General features: G+C 42.1%; 1 protein-coding gene across 6 annotated transcripts in view; it reads right to left on the bottom strand.

Annotated features, from left to right (window-relative positions):
• Positions 1-23,163, bottom strand: part of FAM120A (family with sequence similarity 120 member A) — a 114,276-nt gene that overhangs the window by 69,909 nt on the left and 21,204 nt on the right. For all 6 annotated transcript variants that reach the window (XM_031014816.3, XM_031014817.3, XM_063696572.1 and 3 more), the window contains exon 3: positions 19,702-19,784. In XM_031014816.3, the coding sequence (XP_030870676.1) occupies positions 19,702-19,784 (83 nt within the window). The remainder of the gene's footprint in view (positions 1-19,701; positions 19,785-23,163) is intronic.

Here is a 23,163-nt window from a genome sequence, read left to right as displayed (position 1 = left end):
ATGCCATTAAGACCATTCATGATTCATGGGAGGATGTCAAAATATCAACCGTAACAGGAGCTTGGAAGACTTGGTTGATTCCAACCCTCGTGAATGGCTTTGAGGGGGTTTAAGACTTAAGTGGAGGAAGTCACTGCAGATGTGGTGGAAACAGCAAGAGAATCAGAATTAGAAGTGGAGCCTGAAGATGTGACCAAATTGCTGAAATCTCATGATAAATCCTGAATAAATGAGGAAGTACTTGTTATGGACAAGCAAAGAAAGCACCTTTTTGAGATGGAATCTACTTCTGGTGAAGATGCTATCAAAGATATCAAAATAAAAGCAAAGGATTTAGAATAGGACATAAGCTTAGTTGATAAAGCAGTGGCAGGGTTTGAGATTAACTCCAATTTCATAAAACATTTCTACTGTGGGTAAACTGCTATCAAATAACATTGCAGGCTATAGAGAAATCTTTCATGAAAGGAAGAGTCAATTGATGTGACAAACTTGAATGTTGTCCAATTTCCTGAAATGGCCACAGCCACCCCAACCTCCAGCAACCACCACCCTTATCAGTCAGCAGCCATCAGCAAGACCCTCCACCAGCAAAATGATTCCAACTCGCTGTAGACTCAAGCGATCATAGCATTTGAAAGTATTTTTGATTAAGGGATGTATCTTGTGTTTCAGACGTAATGCCATTACACTCTTAATAGACTACAGTACTGTGTAAACATTTCTATTACATGTACTGGAAAACCTAAAATTGACATGACTTCTCTATCATTCCCCTCCAGGCCCCTGCTCTCAAAGCCTCCATGTATGTCACGAGGTGGCTGCAGAACAGCAGAGTCCCCTTTGGTAAGTGCCTCTGCCTTTCCAAGTCTGTGCGTGAGGAATTCACAAAACAGGGACATGTTCCAGTGAGTTATAATGGTGTATTAGGTTACTGTTACTTTGTTGTTGTTGAGGATCATGATGGTATATTAGCTAACATATCTTAGCTGGACACTCTTTTAAGTGTTTTATGTATAGTACTGTATTAATTCTCACACATCTAATATGGCAGCCCTTGTTTGTGTTAGAGATGGTACCCTCCACAGGGTTCTAAGTGGTCAGTTGTGGCCCACAGGCCACTGGCAAGTGGCAAACCCTTGGCAGCCACGGAGGGCCTGCTGCCCACCACACAATGCCTACTCAGCTGCTGCTGGCCCCCCTGTAGGCAGCAGTACTACTGATGTACAGAATCATGGGACTAGTGGCAGTGAAACTATGGAAACCCTGGGTGATCTGGGCACGCACTGCTGTGGTGGCCTTCATGTTCATGACGCACAGTGGGAAGAAAAGAGGAGTCGGCCCAAAGGTATTCAGCCCAGGGTGAGGTCCATAGAACGGCCAGATCCAAGATGTGGCTAGCACCCCAAGCCTGTGGTGGCCTAATGTCACCCATGCCAGAGGCCAGTCCTCAATCACTCCAAACCCCCTGCTTGAGGGTTCCAAATGAAACAAGCAGGTCTTCCTACCAGGACCTAGGGGAGCTTCTGAAAGAGCACAGAAAAGCAGGCCTCCTGAATTTCCCCAAGTGACTGAACAAAGCAGGTCCCACATGCTTCACAGCATGAAGGAGAAGATCTTCTGGGGAAAAAGCACAGATGATCTGAATGACAGCACTGACCACTGGCAACCTGCAGAGCTGCCCGACCAAGAAATTGTGAGATGGAAGCAATGCTTGCAGATAAGAAGGGGAAGATGAAAAGGCCGGAGCAGGCAAAGACAGTAATGGAACAGGCCACGAATGCTGGAGTGAGGCGAATGACCTCCCTGTCCCACACCCCTCCAAGCATCCTGCATCTGCTGGAGAGCAATAGAAACCACGTGCAGGATGGAGACTTGGCAATGGAGGGGAACAGGGAAGTAGGATATGGTGGTCCCATAGCATCCTGGCTACAAGTTCCTCCGAAGAATGTGGATGGTGACGGTGACTTAGGTGCATCCTTCAAATGTCCTGAAGGAAAGATTGAAGCAACAAATAAGCAATTGTGGGAAGAATTCCAAAGGAGTAAAGAACGCACAGCACAAATCCAAAGTCCGATTGGCGAGAGGCCTCTCTGCAGGGCACAAGGGCACAGTTGGGGAAGGAGCTCGCAAAGCTGCAGCTGAAGCTTCCTGCTCTGCCTGAACTGCACTAAGAACCCGTGATGAGGCCTCAGTAGGAGTCCACGCAGGAGGACGCCTACTGCGTGGACCTTGATCAGAGACTTCGCAAGGTGCACTAGTATTTAAACCGCATGTGTCAGACCTGCAACCGCTAGGAATTGAAGGAAGACACTTCCAGTTTTCAGAAGCAGATACTCTTCCATAAGAAAAGGGCCCAGGAAGGCTGGATGGCTGCCAGGCCCACTGAGAGAGCGCTCCAGGAGCTCCAGAAAGAAAATGACCACCACTACGGACAGAAGCTGGCTGACTGCGAAGCCAAGTTTCAGCCTTTCCCGAGTGGCCCTTTGGCTCCTGGGACTCTGCCCAAAACCCGCAGGGCCTGAAAGACCCCAGGAGGACACTGGGCCCCCAGGAGGGAGGCAGGTCACCATGTGAGGGCTTGGGTACAGAGCACCTGCCTGTTTTATTCTATTTCCCCTGTAGTTGGGTCCCGGACGCTCAGAGACTTGGCAGAACATCAGCCGCTGCTGCTCCCTTTAGAGCACATTTGGGTACTCTCTTGTTAGTTTAGCTACTGTTCAAGAGTTGATGCTGAAACTGCTCTCACTCAAGTTTGATAGATAGCATTAGGATTGTAAGGTACTGTTTATCAAATGAAGATTGTTTAATATAATTCTTACAAATACACTGATTCCACATCTTTGGGCCCTCCAAAATTATATAGGGTAAGTACTGTATTTTCATTTAGAGAAAGGGCCCCTCTTAACCTCAACATCATTGTGTTTGATACGGATGGGAAGGTTTAAAACAGAGACCATTTCTGATCTATGAGCTGTTACTTGAACATAGTACATTAAATTGGCTGGAATAAACTTTGGTTTGAACACAATGCCAAAATACACTCAAAAACAAGACCATACCACTCAAAGATCATATTTTTAACAATTTGGTCCTAACCTTTGTGGTTTAATTTAGGGAGGTGGACATTTTGCCACCATTGCTTCTTATTTTGCAACAGGCAGCAGCACCCGGAGAGCCTGGGCCTTGCATAGCAAACAAGTCAGCCTCCCGGGCCAGAGCAGGCAGGAACAGCAACAGGCTTCCCCCAGAAGTAAAGAAGTTCATAGAGAAGGTGCACGGCCTCCTGTCTCCCAGGGGCATGTGCAGCCCATGATGATGGCTTACACCCAAGACACCACAAGTAACTGGGCAGCCCTGCTTCACTCCCATCCCACTTCAAAAGAAAACAGAACCTGCTGCTTTTGTTCCTGTGGATATCCTTGTCATCACTATCCCCAGCCCTACCACATGCAGCTAAAAGATCCTTGAAGTGAATAGATGCTATCATTAAAGTGTCCCCTAAATCCTTCTGAGTGGCTCAGTAACATCTACCCTCTGGTTTAATGCCGAAAACACCGGCCCTTTATAATTTGCTGACCATGCAGCTGCCCTCCCCACCAGCCACCCTCCACCACCCCACTCCGCAGGCAGCTCAGAGCCTGTGCAGAGAAGCTTGCTTCCCTCCTGGATGGCTCCTAATCTAGCCTTCTAAATCCAGTCCAGGATGAGCTCCCTGACATCTTCTTTAATCCTTAGGGTCAGGACCTGGTGTGCATTTGCTACCCACGTGCAGGAGGAGTCAGAGGTGCTGTCCTAAGGGCTTGGTCCCATCAACAAACCCCACCCCTGCCACATGAGAAAGTGGCTGGAGACAGAAATGCAACACCACAGGGACATATGGATGGACTTTACATGAGACATTTTAAATTGAAGAAGATAGATTGGAGAGTTGTAATATATCTTTATTTAAAAATAACAGGGAATCTTGGTACTAAAAGGTATTCTAGGATAAATCCTTTAGAAACTTGTTAAGTGTTTTAACATGATAAAAGCATATATGTATGAGAAGTTAATTTATATGCTATCTATCTATATAACTCTATACATATATATATATATATATATACACACACCTGTATAAACACCACGCACAAAGGTAGTTATCAATATACTTACAAATGGGAAAAAAACACATCAAGACTTGTTTGTCCATGAAAAGCATCAACAGCAGTGTTGCTAAACTTTCCCTGAGATTCTAAAATAGTACATGGTTCATCTCATCACAGCAGTAACTACGCAGGAGGGTTAAAGTAATTTGTCCTTGCCTATTCATAAAAACAAAATTAACACTCAAACTAAACAAGTGAAGTGTCTGCTGCTTAGAGACAGTGTATAAAATATTGTAATTTATGTCCCATTTATTTCCTCCTCTGCTTTCTTTAATCAGTTTTTTTAAATCTTAGCCCAAAAACTTAACATTAAAAAAAAAAAGTCAAATAAATTGCGACATATCTAGAGCTAGAACCATATGTACATTCTATCTCTAAGGAGAGTAAGTAAACTTAATTAACAAGCAAACGCTTATGATCAATTGCTTTTTTCACATCACTGTGTAGCAATTTCACTAATTGTGACTGAAATTTTACCTGCTTTGTAGGTCAAGAAAATAATTTAGGGCTGGAAAAGACCTTTGAAAGATTCAACCTACCCCTTTACTTCCAGGCAGAATCATTAAATAATAAATAGATACTGTTTGGGTGGAAATTGATCATTGTCTCCATGCAAAAATATCCTCTTATGTGAAAGATTTTCACTTTTAGCGTCATCTTTCCCCAAATCTCCTCATCATTTCCTACTGAAAAACATGTTCTGCAGTCTTCTAAACATCACTGACAGACGGATATAGCTGAATGCAGAATGCCACCAAACCTGACCCAGGCAAGCATGCCACAGGGCTATCTCCCTGACATATCACAATCCATGAGCGGTGGTGCCCCATTGTCACCCATTACAATTTCTTGTCCTTTGGCCACTCTTGACAACCTTTGTTTTGTTTTTTAAAAAAAACCTCCAAGAGGCTGCAATCTTGGGGTTGGGTCAGTGGTGTGGGCACCAGCCTGGCCACACTACCAGGCCTGTTCCCCGAATGGGTGGTGCTGGGAGCACTGGCTGGACTTCTGCTGTGGCCACGCAGGGTGAGCCTCTGGCCTCATCTCCAAGCAGCTTGACAACCCCAGGCATAACTTTCAGAACAAGCAGTATGTGTTCTCACCAATCTATCTATCAGGCCCATGTTAGGGGTGAAGAGTGGAGGCTGGCACCCATACTACATACTACAAGGACACAGAAGTCCATGGAAACCCTGTCAGGCACGTCCTCAAAGGGGACTTCAATGGGAAGCCCTCACTGAAGCTGCCTGGTGACTACTCCAGACAGAAAAGATCTTTGATGCTTTAGAGCCACTGATTTCAGTGAATTATTTCAGGCACTCAAGGGGCATCTTAAGGAAGCTAAGAAACAACTACACTATAACAACATTTGAAATCCAAAGAAAACAATCTCTTCCTGGTTCCTGAAAGCAAAATAATAAATAATTTAGCCCCTGCTAAAGAAGCATTTATTTATTTATTCACTGTTTTCTAATATTTCACTGCTTAAAAATCTGCAGTCTCACTCTTGGTTACATCTTAAAAATCAAACATTTTTTTCTATAGCTGTGAATTCGTTTAAATGAAGTTACCATGTAATATTCCAACTGTTAAATCAAACCCAACATGCCACAGTACTCAAATGATTCAATAAAATCCAATATTCCTTTTCATATAATATGTTGACTGAAAACTCTTTCAAAGCTCTCTAAAATGTACCACTAGACAGGATCATTTGACAGGGTCTGACCTAATCTCTAAAATCCACTTGGTCATATTCCTGTGGGATGTATAAGCTAATTAAATATACCATACAAAACAATGATTAAATGATTTTGAGACTGTTGATGCCACTGCTCCCAAAGTGTCTCTCAGCTGCTCATTTAAAATGCAAATGAATATAAATACAAGTTTCACAAAGTATCATTGCTGAAGCAGAACAGATCCACTTCATTACCAAGTAGAAAACAGTGAAGGGCAAGTACTCTGCATTTTGGCAATTTCAAGGAAGGGAAATGGAAGCTCGATTTGGTCAATATTCATTCATGGATGAGGCCTGTGCTAGAAAAGGAACACAGAACCACCCTTCAAATTTCCTGACTTCGAGAAACTCACATTCTTCTTGGTGACAAAATGTTGCCCCATTCTAGGACACAGTGGAGCACAGGTCTGGGGGCTGAGGAGGGAGAAATGCTTCCTTGGTCATCCAAGGTGGGCAAAGCTCAAAGTGTAGTCCCCAAGAAACTGTCACCACCACAGTCCTTGGCCCCAGCAGTCTCTGCTTTTGACCAAGCCCTCCAAGGTACAGAATCACCAAATGCATCCTGCAGGCCCAAGGTTTTCTACAACAACAGTCAAGAGAAAGGAAAACACATAGACCCCAGAATTGTCAGATACCACTAATAGTCATGCTTTCAAATTTCTTGAAACGTTATGACACATATGAGTATTCTGTACACATTTGCCTAAAGATTTGAAAGGCTGTTAAAATGCAATTAATCACAAATAATGCTAAGTGTGACCATCACTCCAAAGATGGAAACTGCTATGCACGTATACTGAAGTACCTAAAGGATTTAAACTGAACAAAGAAAAGTTCTTCATCCCATTTTACAGGCCTAGAGCCTAGGACGAAAAGGCAGGTAGGCCAGAGGTGGCTTCAGCTGTCCTACTGGAACCCGGGCTCCATCGTGCAGTGACAGGATCTCTTCACAAAAAAGTGCCACAAGTCCAAGGAGGAAACTGTAGTGTACTGTGGTCACCTTCCCTTCTTGGGGGAATACCTGTCATGTATTCTAATCGTTTTGAGGGCTGTGTACCCAGGCTGTGCCCTAAGGATGCATACTCCATTTAATCCTCACAACTCTATGAGTAGTCACTGTTAAAATCCCCACCTTATAGAGGAGCTTACTAAGTATCCACCACAGCCAACCAGGTGAGTGGCTGAGTGGACTGTACACACTTAGCCACAGCACTGTGGTCTTTTTATCTTCCATTCAAAATTGCGCCTTTTTTTAAGTTGCTGAAATGTGCTTATTTAATGAAAAGATGGTAGACGGTGAATTCCTTTTTCTTCCAATATTCTTATTTAGAAAAATTAAGAGTTGGCAACACAACAGTAGTCTTCCAACTTTTTTTTTTTTTAACAGATACGTGGAATTCAAATCACTGCTACAGATGAAGAGAGTCACTGAGAAATTCTAAACAGGGGAATGATGAGATCAGACCTGAATTTAAACAGATCATTTTGTTAGCCATGTGGAAGATGGACAGCCAAGGAAAAGATCAGCAAAAGGGAGGGTCCATGGCTCCTGCATGAATCCCAGCAAGCAGTGACTGAAACAGAAGTAAGGAGAGGATGTGGCAATTCAGGAAATATCAAAGCAGATGCAGGAAGGGGAAGAATCAAAGATGACTCCCAAGTTCTACCTTGGATGAATGGCAGGGTCAGTGGTGGCACTAGGTGGCAAGCACAATACAGGAGGACAAGCCAATTTAGAGAAAAAGAAGACATTTGTAAATCAGAAATGCCAAATCTGATGTGCAGGTGCAACATCCAAGTAGAGAGGACTGGGCGGAGAGCTCAGTGAAGGGGACTTGTCTGGAGAAATATATTTCATGGTAGCTGAGACTTCAGCACAGATCTGCCAGGAGAGTGTGAGAATCACAGTACAGATGGAACCCGTAGGAGGCAACAGAGGCGAGGAGGAAAAAAAGAAAGACTACAGAACACTGACATGTGGAAAGCCAAGCGGGAGGGCCCCGGTGAGGAGAGGAGGATTATGATGAGGCTGAAAACCATCCTCAAGATCAGCTCACACAGGCATCCGTGGTCTTGACAAAAGCAATCTTATGACAATGAGATTAAAGAGAAGGAAGTTAAGCGTTGGGGATGTGACAGGAGCTACCACTGGAAACACAAGATGGTAGTCAGAAGAACATGGGGCAGATCTGTTCATATTTACAACTGAGGGCCAAGAACCAAAAGAGAGGGAGAGATTACACAGAGGTCCCCCCAGATGTGTTCAATGACAAACGCTCAAGAAGGCCAGGAATACTCTGGTGTCAGGCTAGAAAAGAAAGAAGTAAAAATGGGAAAATAAATGTGTATATGAGGAAAGAGAAGTTGAGGAGGACCATGCCTGAAGGTGTCAATATTCTGGCATAAAGAACCTGCTAAGAGAAAGCAGTGTGAAATAGAGCAGAGGCCCAGGAGAGAGTGATGAATGTTCACAGTAACTGGGAAGGAGAATAGAATCATACTGCCCACATGGAGGGGCTGCCTACAGTCAGACACCAGCATTTTTTAAATCAGTTTTACTGAAATACTTCACATGGAATAAAATCCATCAATTTTAGCATATAATTCAATGAGTTACAACACATGCCTCCAATACTGTAACTACTATCACAATCAAGAAAATATCACATTCCCATCACCCCAGAGTCCCACTGTGTCCATTTCCCACTGCAGTTCCAGACAACCACAAGTCTACTTTCTATCACTATTGTTTTGCCTTTTCTAGAGTTTTACATAAATGTGATCAGACAGATTTCCTTTGGGTTTGACTCTTTGCTTAAGATAACACTTTGGGACGCAAACTTATTGCAAAGATTAATAGTATATTTTTAGATCATATATCTAATAATAGACTTGCATCTGGACTATATTAAAAATCCTTAGAATGCAGGCCAGGTGTGGTGGCTCATGCCCATAATCCCAGCACTTTGGGAGGCCTAGGTAGGTGGATCACTTGGGGTCAGGAGTTCAAGACCAGCCTGGCCAACACGGTGAAACTCCGTTTCTACTAAAAATACAAAAATTAGCTGGGCATGGTGGCGCACACCTGTAGTCCCAGCTGCTCGGGAGGCTGAGGCAGAAGAATTGCTTGAACCTAGAAAGCGGAGGTTGCAGTGAGCTAAGATCACGCCACTGCACTCCAGCCTGGGCGACAGAGCGAGGCTCTGTCTCAAAAAACAAAAACAAAAACCCTTAGAACTCAATGATGAAAAGACAAATAACCCAATTTTAAAATGAGCAAAGGATTTGAAGAGACATTTATCCAAAGAAGGTCTGAAAATGATGAATAAGCATGGGAAAAGATATTCAACATCATCAGTCGTCAAAGAAGTGCAAATCAAAACAAAAATGAGAAACCTCATTAAGCTCACTAAGATGGAGAAAATAAAAAAATAGACAATAACAAGCATTGGTAAGGATGTGGAGAAATCAGAACCTTTACACGTTGCTGGGGGGAATGTAAACTGTGCAGCTGCTGTGGAAAACAGTTTGGTGGTTCCTCAAAAAGCTAAGCATGGGTCAATTACAGTGGCTCATGCCTGTAATCCCAGCACTTTGGGAAGCCAAGGCAGGCAGATCACTTGAGGTCAGGAGTTTGAGGCCAGCCTGGCCAACATGGTGAAACCCCATCTCTACTAAAAATACAAAAATTAGCCAGGCGTGGTGGCACACACCTGTAATTCCAGCTACTCAGGAGGTTAAGGCAAGCGAATCACTTGAGCCCGGGAGGCAGAGGTTGCAGAGAGCCAAGATCATGCCACAGCCTGGGCAAAGGAGTGAGACTCTAAAAAAGTGAGTCTCAAAAAAAAAAAAAAGAAAAAAGAAAAGAAAAAGAAAGAAAAAAATATCTAAGCTTAGACCTACTACATGACTCAGCAATTCTACTCCCAGCCATATACACATGGAAAATGAAAACATCCACATAAAAACTTATACACAAATGTTCATAGCAACATTATTTATAATTGCCAAAAGGTACAAATAACCCAAGTGTCTACCAACTGATGAAGAGAGCAATAAAATGTCATATATTCACACAATGGTATATCATTCAGTCATTAAAAAAAAAAAATGCAGTAGGCTGGGTGTGCGGCTCATGCCTGTAATCCCAGCACTATGGGAGGCCGAGGTGGGAGGATGCTTGAGGCCAGGAGTTCGAGACCAGCCTGGGCAACATGGTGAAACCCTGTCTCTAAAAAAAAAAAAAAAAAAAAAACATTAGCCCAGTGTGGTGGTACACGCCTATAGTCCTAGCTACTAAGGAGGCTGAGGCAGGAGGATTGCCTGGGCCCAGAAGTTCAAAGTTACAGTCAGCTATGATCATGCCACTGACTGCACTCCAGAGTAGGAGACAGTTTCTTTGCTTTTCTTTTTTTAAAAAAAGGAATAAAGTACTGATACATGTTACAACATGGAAAAACCTTGAAAGTACTATACTCAGTGAAAGAAGACAGACATAAAGACCACATGTTGTGTGATTCTATTTATAAATGTCCAGAATAGGCAAATCCATAGAGACAGAAGTCATATTAGTGGTTGGCCAAAGGGTTGTAGAGGGAAAGAAGTGGAGAGTGACTGCCGATGCGGATATGGCTTCTTTTTGGGGTGACAGGGGCTAGAGTCTCAAAGACACAGCAAGAGGGCCAGGAGGAGAAGTTGACCCTAGACAAGGCCTGTGAGCAAGAGATATAAGAAACCAAGATGCTGGACATAGCTGGGACTGTTGCTGGCAAGCCCTCTGCTTCTTTTTATTTTTTGTTGAGATAGGGTCTCACTCTGTCGCACAAGCTGGAGCACAGTGGCACAGATCAAGGCTCACTGCAGCCTTGATATCCCAGGCTCAAGCAATCCTTCCACTTCAGTCTGTCAAGTAGTTGGGACTACAGGGGTATGCCACCACACCCAGCTAGTTTTTTTATTTTTTATAGAGATAGGGTCTCACTATGTTACCCAGGCTGGTCTCGAACTCCTGAACTCAAGTGATCTTCCCACCTCGGCATCCCAAAGTGTTAGGATTACAAGCATGAGCCACCACACCCAGCACAAGCCCTCTGTTTCTGACCAAGAATGTCTTGGAAGGAACTTGCCTGGCACCAAATCTGGTGCCAGATTTGGCTGGGCAGGGGGTGGTGGCAGTTCCCAGGCAAAATGTCTTAAGGGTGATATTCTCTAGGTTGAGGAGCCCTCGGTGTACAGTTAGCGTGCAACAACAGTGTCTGATCTGCCATGAGTGGAGGGGGAAGACATAGGACTAGGACTAGGACACAGCACTAATTCACACATGCGTCACCATGGCATTCAGAGGAAGGTGAATATGCTAAGCAGAAAGTGATGGAGCAAGCCTGGTTAGAAACAGGGCTGACGTTTTGAACTCACAGAGTAGGAAGTAAGCTAGAAAATGTTTACACACTCGTTTTGAAGACTGACATTATGCTGCTTATTTAAAATAAAACTAGAGCATTCTAGGTCTAAGCACAGTCAGCAGACCGGGCGCAGTGGCTCATGCCTGTAATCCCAGCACTTTGGGGAGGCCGAGGCGGGTGGATCACCTGAGATCAGGAGCTCGAGACCAGCCTGGCCAACATGGCGAAACCCCATCTCCACTAAAAATACAAAGATCAGCCAGGCGTGGTGGCACACGCCTGTAGTCCCAGCTACTTGGGAGGCTGAGGCAGGAGAATCACTTGAACCCAAGAAGCAGAGGTTGCAGTGAGCCAAGATCATGCCACTGCACTCCAGCCTGGGTGACAGAGCAAGACTCCGTCTTAAAATAATAATAATAATAATAATAATAATAATAATAATAAAGCACAGTTAGCAAAGACACTATTACTGAGCTTCTCTTTGCTTGCTTTACTCTAGTTCTCTCTCCCAGAGATACCGTGCCAGCACTACCAACACGGTATCTTTCAGATCCCACTCAGACTGTGTCTTGTCTTTCCCTTGCTGGCCTCTGTTCCTGCTCCTGCTGGCAGGGTCGTCCATTCCAGGTCAATCAGGAAGAATCCTGCTTGGCAGTCCCACTCACTCCATGGGAGGAGCCAAACTAAAAGCAATCCTGTAACAAGGAAGGAGCATAAACCTCCCACAACTTGTATCCCTTTCTTCCCAGCAATATGACTGGAGACCTACTCCTAATCTGTGAATAAAAGACAGAAGCTGGGTGTGGTGGCACACACCTGTAGTCCCAGCTACTTGGGAGGCTGAGGCAGGAGAAGGAGAATCACTTGAGCCCAGGAGTTTGCGTCTGTACTGCACATGATCACACCTGTGAACAGCCACGGCACTCCAGCCTGAGCAACAGAGCAAGACCCTGTCTCTTAAAAAAAAAAAAAAAAAAAAAAAAGAGAGAGACAGAAAAACTATTCTTGAGCCCCAAGAGATTCCAGCAGATTCCTCAGAATTCTAAGCTTTCCAGTTTTATTTTAAAACAAACAGGCAATAGAGAAGGACACAGACTGGAAGATATAAACAAGCAGAAATTCTTTTGAGTTCAGTTTGTGTTTTAAATTATTTCATGTAACAACTCCACATATAAATTAAAAGCAGCAAATAACAAATTTCTTATTAAATGCAGGTTTTCAAGACTTAAAAGCTTAAAATCCAGTACAATGAATCTGTATACATTAACCATTAAGAACATTTAGCTAATGTCACATGCATGATGCATCACATGCATGATGATGGCGACAATGATGAGCACCACTAGCAAGATAGACATTTTTATTACACTTCGAAGGATCAAATATCAATCTGTCTAAAGTAGTTATCTCCGAGAAGTGGGATTATAAGTACCTTTCATTTTCACATGACATATTTCTGTACTGATTAAATTGTTTCTTATTATTTTTATAAAAAAGAATTTTAAAAAAGATAACATAGGCTTCTAGTTAAAACAGTAAAAATGCAACAGAAATATGAAGACTACAAAGATTAACAAAATCAGAGGGTTCAGTCAAACTACCTCATCTTGCCTGTCTTTTTTCCCAATAGACTATGTTTAAAAAAAAAAAAAAAAAAACAGAAGAATGTTTTTAATTTACTTACCTTTCAGGCCCCTAACATTATATTTTCTAAAGCTAAATAAGTACTTAGATTTTAGGAAGTTTTTCTTAGCTCTTACTAAACTATTATAATATAATGACTTATTAAGAAAAAAATATATGAAGTGAACTTCAATTAACACTAACATGTAAGGAGAAATTCCTTCTTTGGAGGGTTCACAGAATTCAGAACTACCCCCTCCTGCTATGACAATATAGGTGAAAGTCAGAAATAAACGAAGTTCATCTTTCTATTTATTTACAGTTTATACCCAACTTAATTTTTTAAAAAAAGATTTCAGAAAGATCAAGTCATCTGATCACTGACCTAGCTCCGGCAAGGTTACATGGTAAATGCCACACACAATGAAGCCTCAAAGTGCCTGAAATGCTACAGCTCTTCTCGGACAGAAGCTGGCTCCAGGCACTGCATGAGACCTACCGGTACCTCTAGCCCTAGTCCAGAGACAGGCACCATGCACAGCGGTCACTAGGACCACAGGCTGGGCAGCAGCTGCAACAGCCACCCAGGTGTCCATCTGGGAAGCCCAAGAGAGAGGACTGTTCAGTTCCTCTTTGTCTCAAAGGGCTCTGAGCTACTACTAGACTGGCCCACTGTGGGGTCTGCTGTGCATTCCAACCCTGGAGGTGACACAGTCCCTGCAATGAGAAGGCCAGACTGACGGCCCTACCATCGTTGCTCCTGGAGATCCTGATGCTACCCTCCTCGCTACTCTCTCAGAGCCAGACCCAACTGCTGGCCCTAAAGGACATGTTTTAAAAGTACCACTCAATGACTTCTGGTTGAAGACAATAAGATATAAAAAATATAGTTAAAGATACCCCTGGGAAAAATTTGAGGTGAATGGCCAGGCACAGTGGCTCACGCCTATAATCTTAGCACTTTGGCAGGCTGAGGCAGGCGGATTGCCTGAGCTCAGGGGTTTGAGACCAGCCTGGGCAACAAGGTGAAATCCTGTCTCTACTAAAATACAAAAAATTAGCTGGATGTGGCAACAGCGTGTACCTGTAGTCCCAGCTACTAGGTAGGCTGAGGCAGGAGAATTGCTTGAACTCGGGAGGCAGAGGCTGCAGTGAGCTGAGATCGCACCACTGCACTCCAACCTGGGCAAGGGAGCAAAACTCCGTCTCCCAAAAAAAAAAAAAAAAATGGAGGTGAATCTAAAAGTTTTCTTCATACAGCCTGATAGATTGCCCCCGGTATACGGGTGCCTCAGGGAAAGATAATGCTGGTAAAAGATTACCAAAATAAGTGAATCAGAGTGGTAAGGTGATAAATACACAAAGACATTTAAATCAAAAGGAAGAAATGCCAGGGCTAGGATTAGAGGGAGCTCCTAAGATGATGCAGAAGAAAGCAAGAAGAGTACTTTAGGGGAAGCTCCAAGAGAGGATCATACAGAGAAGACGGCGTTCCATGAATGAGGGTGCAGCCTGGCCCAGGACCCAGCCTGGCCCTAGGATAACAAGCTGATGGGGTCATAAAAGGCTGGGGGAGGACAAGTACTTCTAGGGGAGGCTCACCATGCAGAAAAGGGGTCTTTCAAAAAGACTGGGAACTGCAGTGTAAACACAGTAAAACCGACTAAACCTAACTAGAAAGTAGAACTGCTGGTAGTGAAGTCTCAGGAAAGGATCAGCCCATATAAAATCTGCAAGCTGGGGTGTCCCAGACAAGGAGGCAAAAGGAGCTCGAAGGGCTCAGTGGTTGGGAATACTTGGCCATCACAAACAACTGGCATGGATGGAAACTCAAAATATATGAAATTGAATATGAAGTTAAGGAACACAAAAACCACTAAAATGAATACAATGACCTGAAACTAAACAGGTCCAACTTAAATGTTATTATACCCAAATACGAGGTCAATAGGATGTAGAACACCCAAGTGACAAAAAGCCTTCTGTAAAGTGTTTTAAAAACCCAAGATTCAAGAAAACCAGAGGCAACAAGAAACATGTTTTTTTAAAAAAATAAAGCCAGCAAACATCTATAAAACATTTTTTAAAATTAAAACAACAAAATGCCCACCCAAAATAAAAAATTCCCGTAACCAGTTAGCACACAAAATCATACAATTTTTAAAACCCCAAAAATCACATTTTGAAAAACTGCTCACTTAGCACATGTCTACAGCCAGGGGGCCCTGCCCAGGGTGGACTGCCACCAGGCCGCCTCTGATGAGTACAGGCCACACCAGCTATGCAGGACACCCACAGGCTCACTAAACCTTATGTCCAGGCAGACCGAATGGCCGGCCACTCCCAGGGCACAGGAGGAGGCAGGCATGGGGGCACCACCTGAAGGGACACAGAGGCTGGGCTTGGGACTGGAGCCCATGCTCTGCAGGCTCAGCTCTCTGGGTACCAGGCTGCCTGACGCCTTCCATTTCTCTCATGCAACACTGCCAGCCACACTAAAACCATGAAAGGAGCACAGCGGCCCAGAGCAACACAAGCAGTGGGAGCCTCTTCGAAAGAGCAATATGCATCCAGCCCACTTTTCATTACTGTAAATACAATCACAAATCTTCCTAATTATAACACTGAGTCCAAAAACACATTGAAAGGATATTCAATGTATTTTCCTTATTAAAGATATGACCCTTTTAAGAAATATTGCCATTGGAAAAAGTTTAAATGAGCGAGGAAATGAGATGCACTCCTGGAATGCCTTCCCCATTGTTTGGGAGGCATTCCAGGAGTGTATCTCAACTCTTCCAGGTACATAAAAGATTCTCTTATGTTTCCAATCAAACAGAGTAACTTACTTAGAGCAAAGTAAGATAAACGCAGCCTCAGGCTTGGGCGTCTGTGCAGCCCTGGGGTTTTACCCATCCTGGCCCAGCCTGCTCTGTATCATCTGCTGCCAGGCTCCCTGTTCTGCAGGACCTGGGCCTGGGTAGAGACAGAGGTCGCACTCCAGCCCAGCCTCTAGGCATCTCTGGGACTGCAGCGAGGCATCTCAACAGCAGGTCTCCCGAGGAATAGGGAGTAACACATAATTCTTGTTTTCTTTCTCTCATTATAGAATTGACCACATCTTAGAAGCTATCTGACCCCTAACCCCATCCTACAATTTTACATGTTACATGAAATGGCCCAAGTGTTCTGAACATAAATGAAGTAGTCTTTGCATCTAAACCTAAGAAATTCGATGCCCACCTTACTAGCAGCTCTTAAGGTTACCATTGAGGTATGAAAAAGTCACCTTACGTCCTATTTCCTACTGTCTTCTACCAATTTTAGGTTCTGAGTATGTCTAACATTGCATTCATAATCTAGTAATAAGCACGATCTACTACTAACTAATAAGGCAGGACAAAACAGAATTTGGCTCCCATCCTAGCTTTCCTCTCTGCAGATATTACCCAATGATTTAACAGTTGTTCTCCCTTGTGCTTCTGAGCCCGCAGAGCCCCAAAGCAGACGTGCTATTCTTTCAACACAACCAGGGCTGTGGACAGTCAGGGAGGACTTCACAATTTCTAACTGATGTAGCTGGTTCGATGACAGTCAGAGAGTTAAAAATTTACAGTGAATGAATGAATGCATGTAGTGAAATTGGTAAAGACACATGTTTAAAAGATGAGTCTAAGGATGCTACTTATAAAGAAAACAAATAAAAATTCATAGTGCTGCCAACATACTGAAGATTTGGAATCACATAAATTATCGACTACTGATGACTTCCTATCCATGGTATTTTGTGATTTTCATCAGATGGTAAAAAGATGAAATTTTCTCATGATTTTTATTGGTTCCCTTTCTAACAGAGTATACTGGAAAAATAGCTGTTAAGGACAAGTGACTTTGCATCCTCAAGCTTAAGCCTCCTTGGTTCATCCCTTTTATCATATTATATTTGTACTATTTTGCCAAAGCCAAATTTATTATTGTTCACAGAGGGCTGGTGTTCTATGAAGTTAATATCTAATCAATTCAAAGCACCTCTTAAAATGCAATACCCTAATCTTAAACCTCTCCTCATTTCAACATAATACAAAAACACAAAGAATATTTCAGAAAATAAAACTCAGAATATTATGGAAGATATGTAACAACTATCCAAATTTTCAAAAGATGCAATTGGTTTTACAACTGGGGAAAAACAAAGAGACTAAAATAGCAGGTGGGATACATACAATTCTGTAGCACATCCATCAGTCATGCTCATGGGGAGAAAAACCACATCCAATTTCCCCTATGTATATTAAAATCACTGAAATGGTGCTGCATACAAAAATGTGAATGAAGGGTCAAAACATTAAAGTGAGCCAGGTGCTGTGGCTCACACCTGTAATCCCAGCACTTTGGGAGGCCAAGGTGGGTGGATCACCTGAGGTCAGGTGTTCGAGACCAATATGGACAACATGGTGAAACCCTGCCTCTACTAAAAATACAAAAATTAGCTGGCGTGGTGGCAGGCGCCTGTAATCCCAGCTACTTGGAAGGCTGAGGCAGGAGAATCACTTGAACCCTGGAGGCAGAGGTTGCAGTGAGCTGAGATCTCACCCCTGTACTCCATCCTGGGTGACAGAGCAAGACTCTGTCTCAAATAAAAACATTAAAGTGGCTAACAAATGCAATTTCTGAACTTATCTCAAAACCAGGTGCACTTGCATTTCATGTGTGACTTTAAAATCCTACAACTTATCAAGTCATCTGAAAAATAATTTAGGATTTCTTCTCCAATATGCCATAAAAGTACTCAGCTAATATCAAAATGCATGCATAAAGCTTGACTGGATCTCGATCAAAAAAAAAAACCTATAAATGACTGAAAAAATTTGAACATGGGCTTAATATTAAATGATATTAGACACTGCACTCCAGCACAGGTGACAGAGCAAGACCCTGTCTCAAAAAAAAAGATATTAAAGAATTATTAATGTAGTTGATGTCATAGGAGTAATATGATAAAGTAACAAAATGTCCTTATTTTTAGGAAGTGATGGAGCAAGCTGAAGTGGTGGAGCAAGCTGACATTTTCATGGGTAAAGTGTCATATCTGCAACTTACTTCCAAATAGTTTTTGTTAAACAAAACAAAACACAGACATATACTTTATGGCAAAATGTTTATAATTGTTGAACCAAGATGGTGGATATATGGATACACATTTCTCTATTCTTTCCACATTTTAATACTTAAAGATTTTCTCAACAAAATTTAGGAAAAACACACATATAATGATGTTATTCACTTGGCAATAGATTGAGCTGGTTTTCCAATAATTCTTCAAACAGCTCTTCACTTCTAACCCTGTGACATATGAAGCAGGGCTAGTTTAACTCAGACATACACATATAGCCAAAAACCTTGGGAGTATCTCACTCCTGCTCTTCAAAACAAAATAAATCTTGTAGGAAACAAGCTTTCATTTGTGTCTCACTTACAAAAGCATAATGCTTAACAGAGCTACTGAGCACAGGTGCAGTGCTCTTAAGTCCAGCTGATTACACGCTGCATTTCCCCAATCCACATTTCAATCATGGCATCACCGGAAGCTTAGAGTCCGAATGACAGATCACATCACTTCATTCATGAAAACATACAGGAGGGATTCTATGGCCAGAAATGTAATTTCTAACAAGAGGAGAAAAACTAATTTTTGAACAAGAAGTTGAAAACAGTCCATCCAAACCCCATTAGGGTGAAAAGGAGAACATTTTGTAGGATGCCAGAGATGAAAAAGAAAAAGCATGCCAGAGATGAAATAGCAGGGAACAAAATGAAAGGAGGAAAGGAATTCTACTTCAGCTTTTGGGTATCACCAGAGTTAAAGGTAAATTAAAATGTAGGAAGAAAAACTCCCATTTGAAACTAGCCACCAATTAAAATTGTTTATGGAGGGAGGGTAATTACGACAACATTCAAAATTTTACAGCCCTTCGGAAAACACCCAATTTAACCGCCACCCTTTACTGTAAGGAAGCAGTCCCAGGGTGGGAAGCAGATACAAAGTCTAGGTCCCCATCTTCCTAATTCCCCAAGTCAAGAAAGGCACTTGAACTGACAAATGATCATTACAATCACAGGAGTCACAAACAAGTCCAAGCTGAAGTTTTCCAGTGCCTCGTGCCAATCTCACTCATTACTCCTATGCTCACATCAAACACAGACACTTCCACTGCAGAAAATCAGAATTAAGCGCCTCATCTCTGATGTTTATTACTATCACAAACAGGAAGGGAATCAAAAGGGAGAAAAAGAATATTAAGTTTTAATAAAATAGTACAAATGGATCACTTCCATTTGAGTCTCCCTCATCATCCAAAAAGCTTTATAAACTATTTTATAATTATAGAAAATTAGTTATGAAATTTATCAACTATGCAAAGATGTTGCTCTAGTGACAAGTAACTATACTACCTAAAGAAAAAATTAAAATTTTTAAGTAAGAAAATTAATATATAAAACATCAGCTCAAAGATTTCCTTCTATCTGGGTACACAGCACAAAGAATTCCTTAAGGGAAATTTTCAAGGACATTTATACATTTACCTAACATATAGGTGTTGAGAACAAGGGATGGTAGCATTGTTGCTTGCTTTTTAAGGCAGTGCAGATCCTGAAATTATGGGAAAACATGATATTGCTAACTTTGTAGCATCACCAATAAAGGGCCTAACATGTTATTAAAGTAATAGCAAACTCACAGCTGATTATTACAAATGCTAGAAAAATAAAGTGAAATTTGTACCTTTAGTGAGGCTAGTGGATGTTCTGGACCAAGTAAACTCCAATGAAAGGAAGCCAGATCTTCATCAGGCAGAATGTGATTTCCTGGAATATAAACATGGATAACATAAAAGCAATCATCTTAAGTAACATAGGGAAACTTTCAAAAGTGCTGCATATTGTCACCTATAGTAGAAAACTTTCAAACAGAAACTGAGAACAACTCTTCATCTCTTAACATAAAGCGACATACAGCAGGCAGAATCTTTGCAGCTGCTTCAAGAATGATGGGAATTTCTAGTGCAGTCCCAACAGCATTCAACCTAAGAACTGCATAAAACTGAAGCAACTTCACAGCACAGTATTAAAAATAAACACCAGTTTGCAAAAGGTCAGTCTGACAATGTCAGGATATCAAATACCAATTAGATTCAAGTTTTCATTTGTTCACGAAATGACTATGGTTCAAGCTTTCATCTGTTCATGAAATAGCTATGGTTCAAAATTACATAAAAACACCAAATGTGAAATCTGCACAATTATAAAATCTTTCTTAGCAAGATTAAATGACAATGACTGCTGATTGTAACATGAATCAACACCCTTCTCCCATAATTTCCATCACCACCCACAAACATATGTGAAAAGGCCCATCCTACAATAATACTCATGAGGCCATTACACTGCTCATGCTATCACCAGTGCTGTCACAGTCTACAAACAAAACTGTATTCAATTGAGAAACTATATTTGGGGGTAATACTCTTCTTTCATAATAATGTTCGTATGCCTGGTATACCTGATCTTTAGTAGGTTAGCTATCTCATTGAAATCTCAAAGCAGTAATTTCCTAAATAACCATGATTTTTATAACATTACTTAATCACCTCCACATTATGATAGCAAATTCATTAATTTGCTACTAAAAGAATGCAACACAAACTAAGACCATTTGGAATATTGCTACGTTATAATATAGGTTGAGCATCCGTAGTCCAAAATGATGTAAAGTCTGTAAAATCTGATGTAAAATCTGAAACTTTTTCAACATCAACATGATGCAAGTGGAAAATTCCACACCTGTGCTCATAAGATGGGTCATAGTCAAAAGGTGGTCAAAATGTTGTTTCCTGCACAAAATTATTTAAAATGTTTTACAAAATTAGCTTTAGACTATGTGTATAAGGTATATATGAAACATAAATGACTTTCATGCTGACTTGGGTCCCATCTTTAAGATACTTCATTAGGCATATGCAAATACTCCAAAATACTTCTGGTCCTAAGCATTTCAGATAAGGGACACTCCACCTGTATTCCAAACACACAAACACACAATCCAGAGGTACTGAACTCCCGTGACGTCCAAATGAGCAAATCTGAACCGTAACTGCTCAGGTTTGCTGGCTTGATATTGTTTTCCCCTGTTAATGGATTGCATAGAATTTCACGGTGAAGAACGAAGTGTCTGGCCGGGCACGGTGGCTCACGCCTGTAATCCCAGCACTTTGGGAAGCCGAGGTGGGCGGATCATGAGGTCAGGAAATCGAGACCATCCTGGCTAACACGGTGAAACCCCATCTCTACTAAAAATACAAAAAATTAGCAGGGAGTGGTGGCGGTTGCCTGTAGTCTCAGCTACTCGGGAGGCTGAGGTGGGAGAATGGTGTGAACCTGGGAGGCGGAGCTTGCAGTGCGGCGAGATCGTGCCACTGCACTCCAGCCTGGGCGACACAGCAAGACTCTGTCTCAAAAAACAAACAAACAAAAAAAGAACGAAGTGTCTGAAATTTTGGAAGCTTCAATTCGAAATAATATTAAGGCAACTCCAACATTAGTAACAGTCCCTGTGAAAAATTGGGGGGTGAAATACTTAAATGAATATTCCAACATTCCTAAAACAAAATACCTTATATAGCTATACTTTCCATTACAGAAGGGAAAAGAAAAATAAGCTTTCTCATTCGAGCACAGTGAAACTTTTCCAGCCTGGCCAACGTGGTGAAAATTAGCCAGGTGCGGTGGCACACACCTGTAATCCCAGCTACTCGGGAGGCTGAGGCATGAGAATTGCTTGAACCTGGGAGACAGAGGTTGCAGTGAGCCAAGATCGCACCACTGCACTCCAGCCTAGGCAACACAGAGAGACTCCATCTCAAAAAACAACAACAACAACAACAACAACAAAAACTTAGGAGCTTACCTATAACTTCACTAAACTTTTTGAAGAGATTGCAAGCCCTAAATTAAATTGACAACATATTGCAATTGATTTTGTTTTTCATTTATTTCAAAACTTCACAAACTAACAAGCTAGAAAAGTATCAGTTGGCATCATCTTCCAAATACCATATTCAATGTTTCTTAAATAAGATAAACAAGTATTCTTCCATTTTTCAAATGAGCTAAGGCATCCATATTCTAAGAGCATATGATTTTCACATTCAAAGTCAATTAATATGCCAAGTTATTTTACATAGCATTTAAGCAAACATGGAACTTTCCATATAATGTGCCACCCCCATACTCACTTTTAACATCAGAGGAAATATCCTTTTATATTTTAATATTTGAAAATATATTTAAAAGATTAGTTTTAATCCCCAAATCCCCAAAGGCACAAGAGTTCCCTTACTAAGCACTGTATTTGAGATTAGATCCAAACAAACACAAGTTGTGAAATCACAATTTTGTTGACTGACTCATATAGTAAAACATGAAATGCTTTCACAAAATAACATATAAAAAATTGTGTGGCCAGGCGCAACGGCTCATGCCTGTAATCCCAGCACTTTGGGAGGCTCAGGCAGGTGGATCGCCCTGAGCTCAGGAGTTGGAGACCAGCCTGGCCAACATGATGAAACCCTGTCTCAACCAAAAACACACAAAAAACTTTAGCCGGATGTGGTGGCATGCACCTGTAGTCCCAACAACTTGGGAAGTTGAGATGGGAGGATCACTTGAGCCTGGGAGGCGGAGGTTGCAGTGAGCCGAGACTGCACCACTGCACTCCACTCTAGGCAACAGAGTAAAAACCTGTTTCAACAACAAAAAAAAGGCTGGGCGCAGTAGCTCACACCTGTAATCCCAGCAAAGACAGAGGTGGGTGGATTGCTTGAGCTCAGGAGTTCAAGACCAGCCTGGCCAACATGGTGAAACCCTGTCTCTACTAAAAATATAAAAATTAACCGGGCGTGGTGGTGGGCGCCTGTAATCCCAGCTTTCGGGAGGCTGAGGCATGAGAACTGCTTGAACCATGCAGGTGGAGGGTGCAGTGACCCAAGATCACACTACTGTACTCCAGCCTGGGCCACAAAGCAAGACTCCATTTAAAAAAAAAAAAAATTGTCCAAAGATATCTTAATGATGAAAACTTGAAAAGCATAGCCTCTGCAGCCCATGGGCTGGCAGTTTGCTGATCTTTTAAAGTTAATCTTTCCCTGCCCAGTCCCCATTTTCTGGTAAGGTTTCTAGGAGGTCTGTT

Source organism: Gorilla gorilla, chromosome 13 (assembly GCF_029281585.2).
Source record: "Gorilla gorilla gorilla isolate KB3781 chromosome 13, NHGRI_mGorGor1-v2.1_pri, whole genome shotgun sequence".
NCBI lineage: Eukaryota > Metazoa > Chordata > Mammalia > Primates > Hominidae > Gorilla > Gorilla gorilla.
Note: the sequence above shows the minus strand (reverse complement) of the source record. Positions and strands in the feature narration are given on the sequence as shown.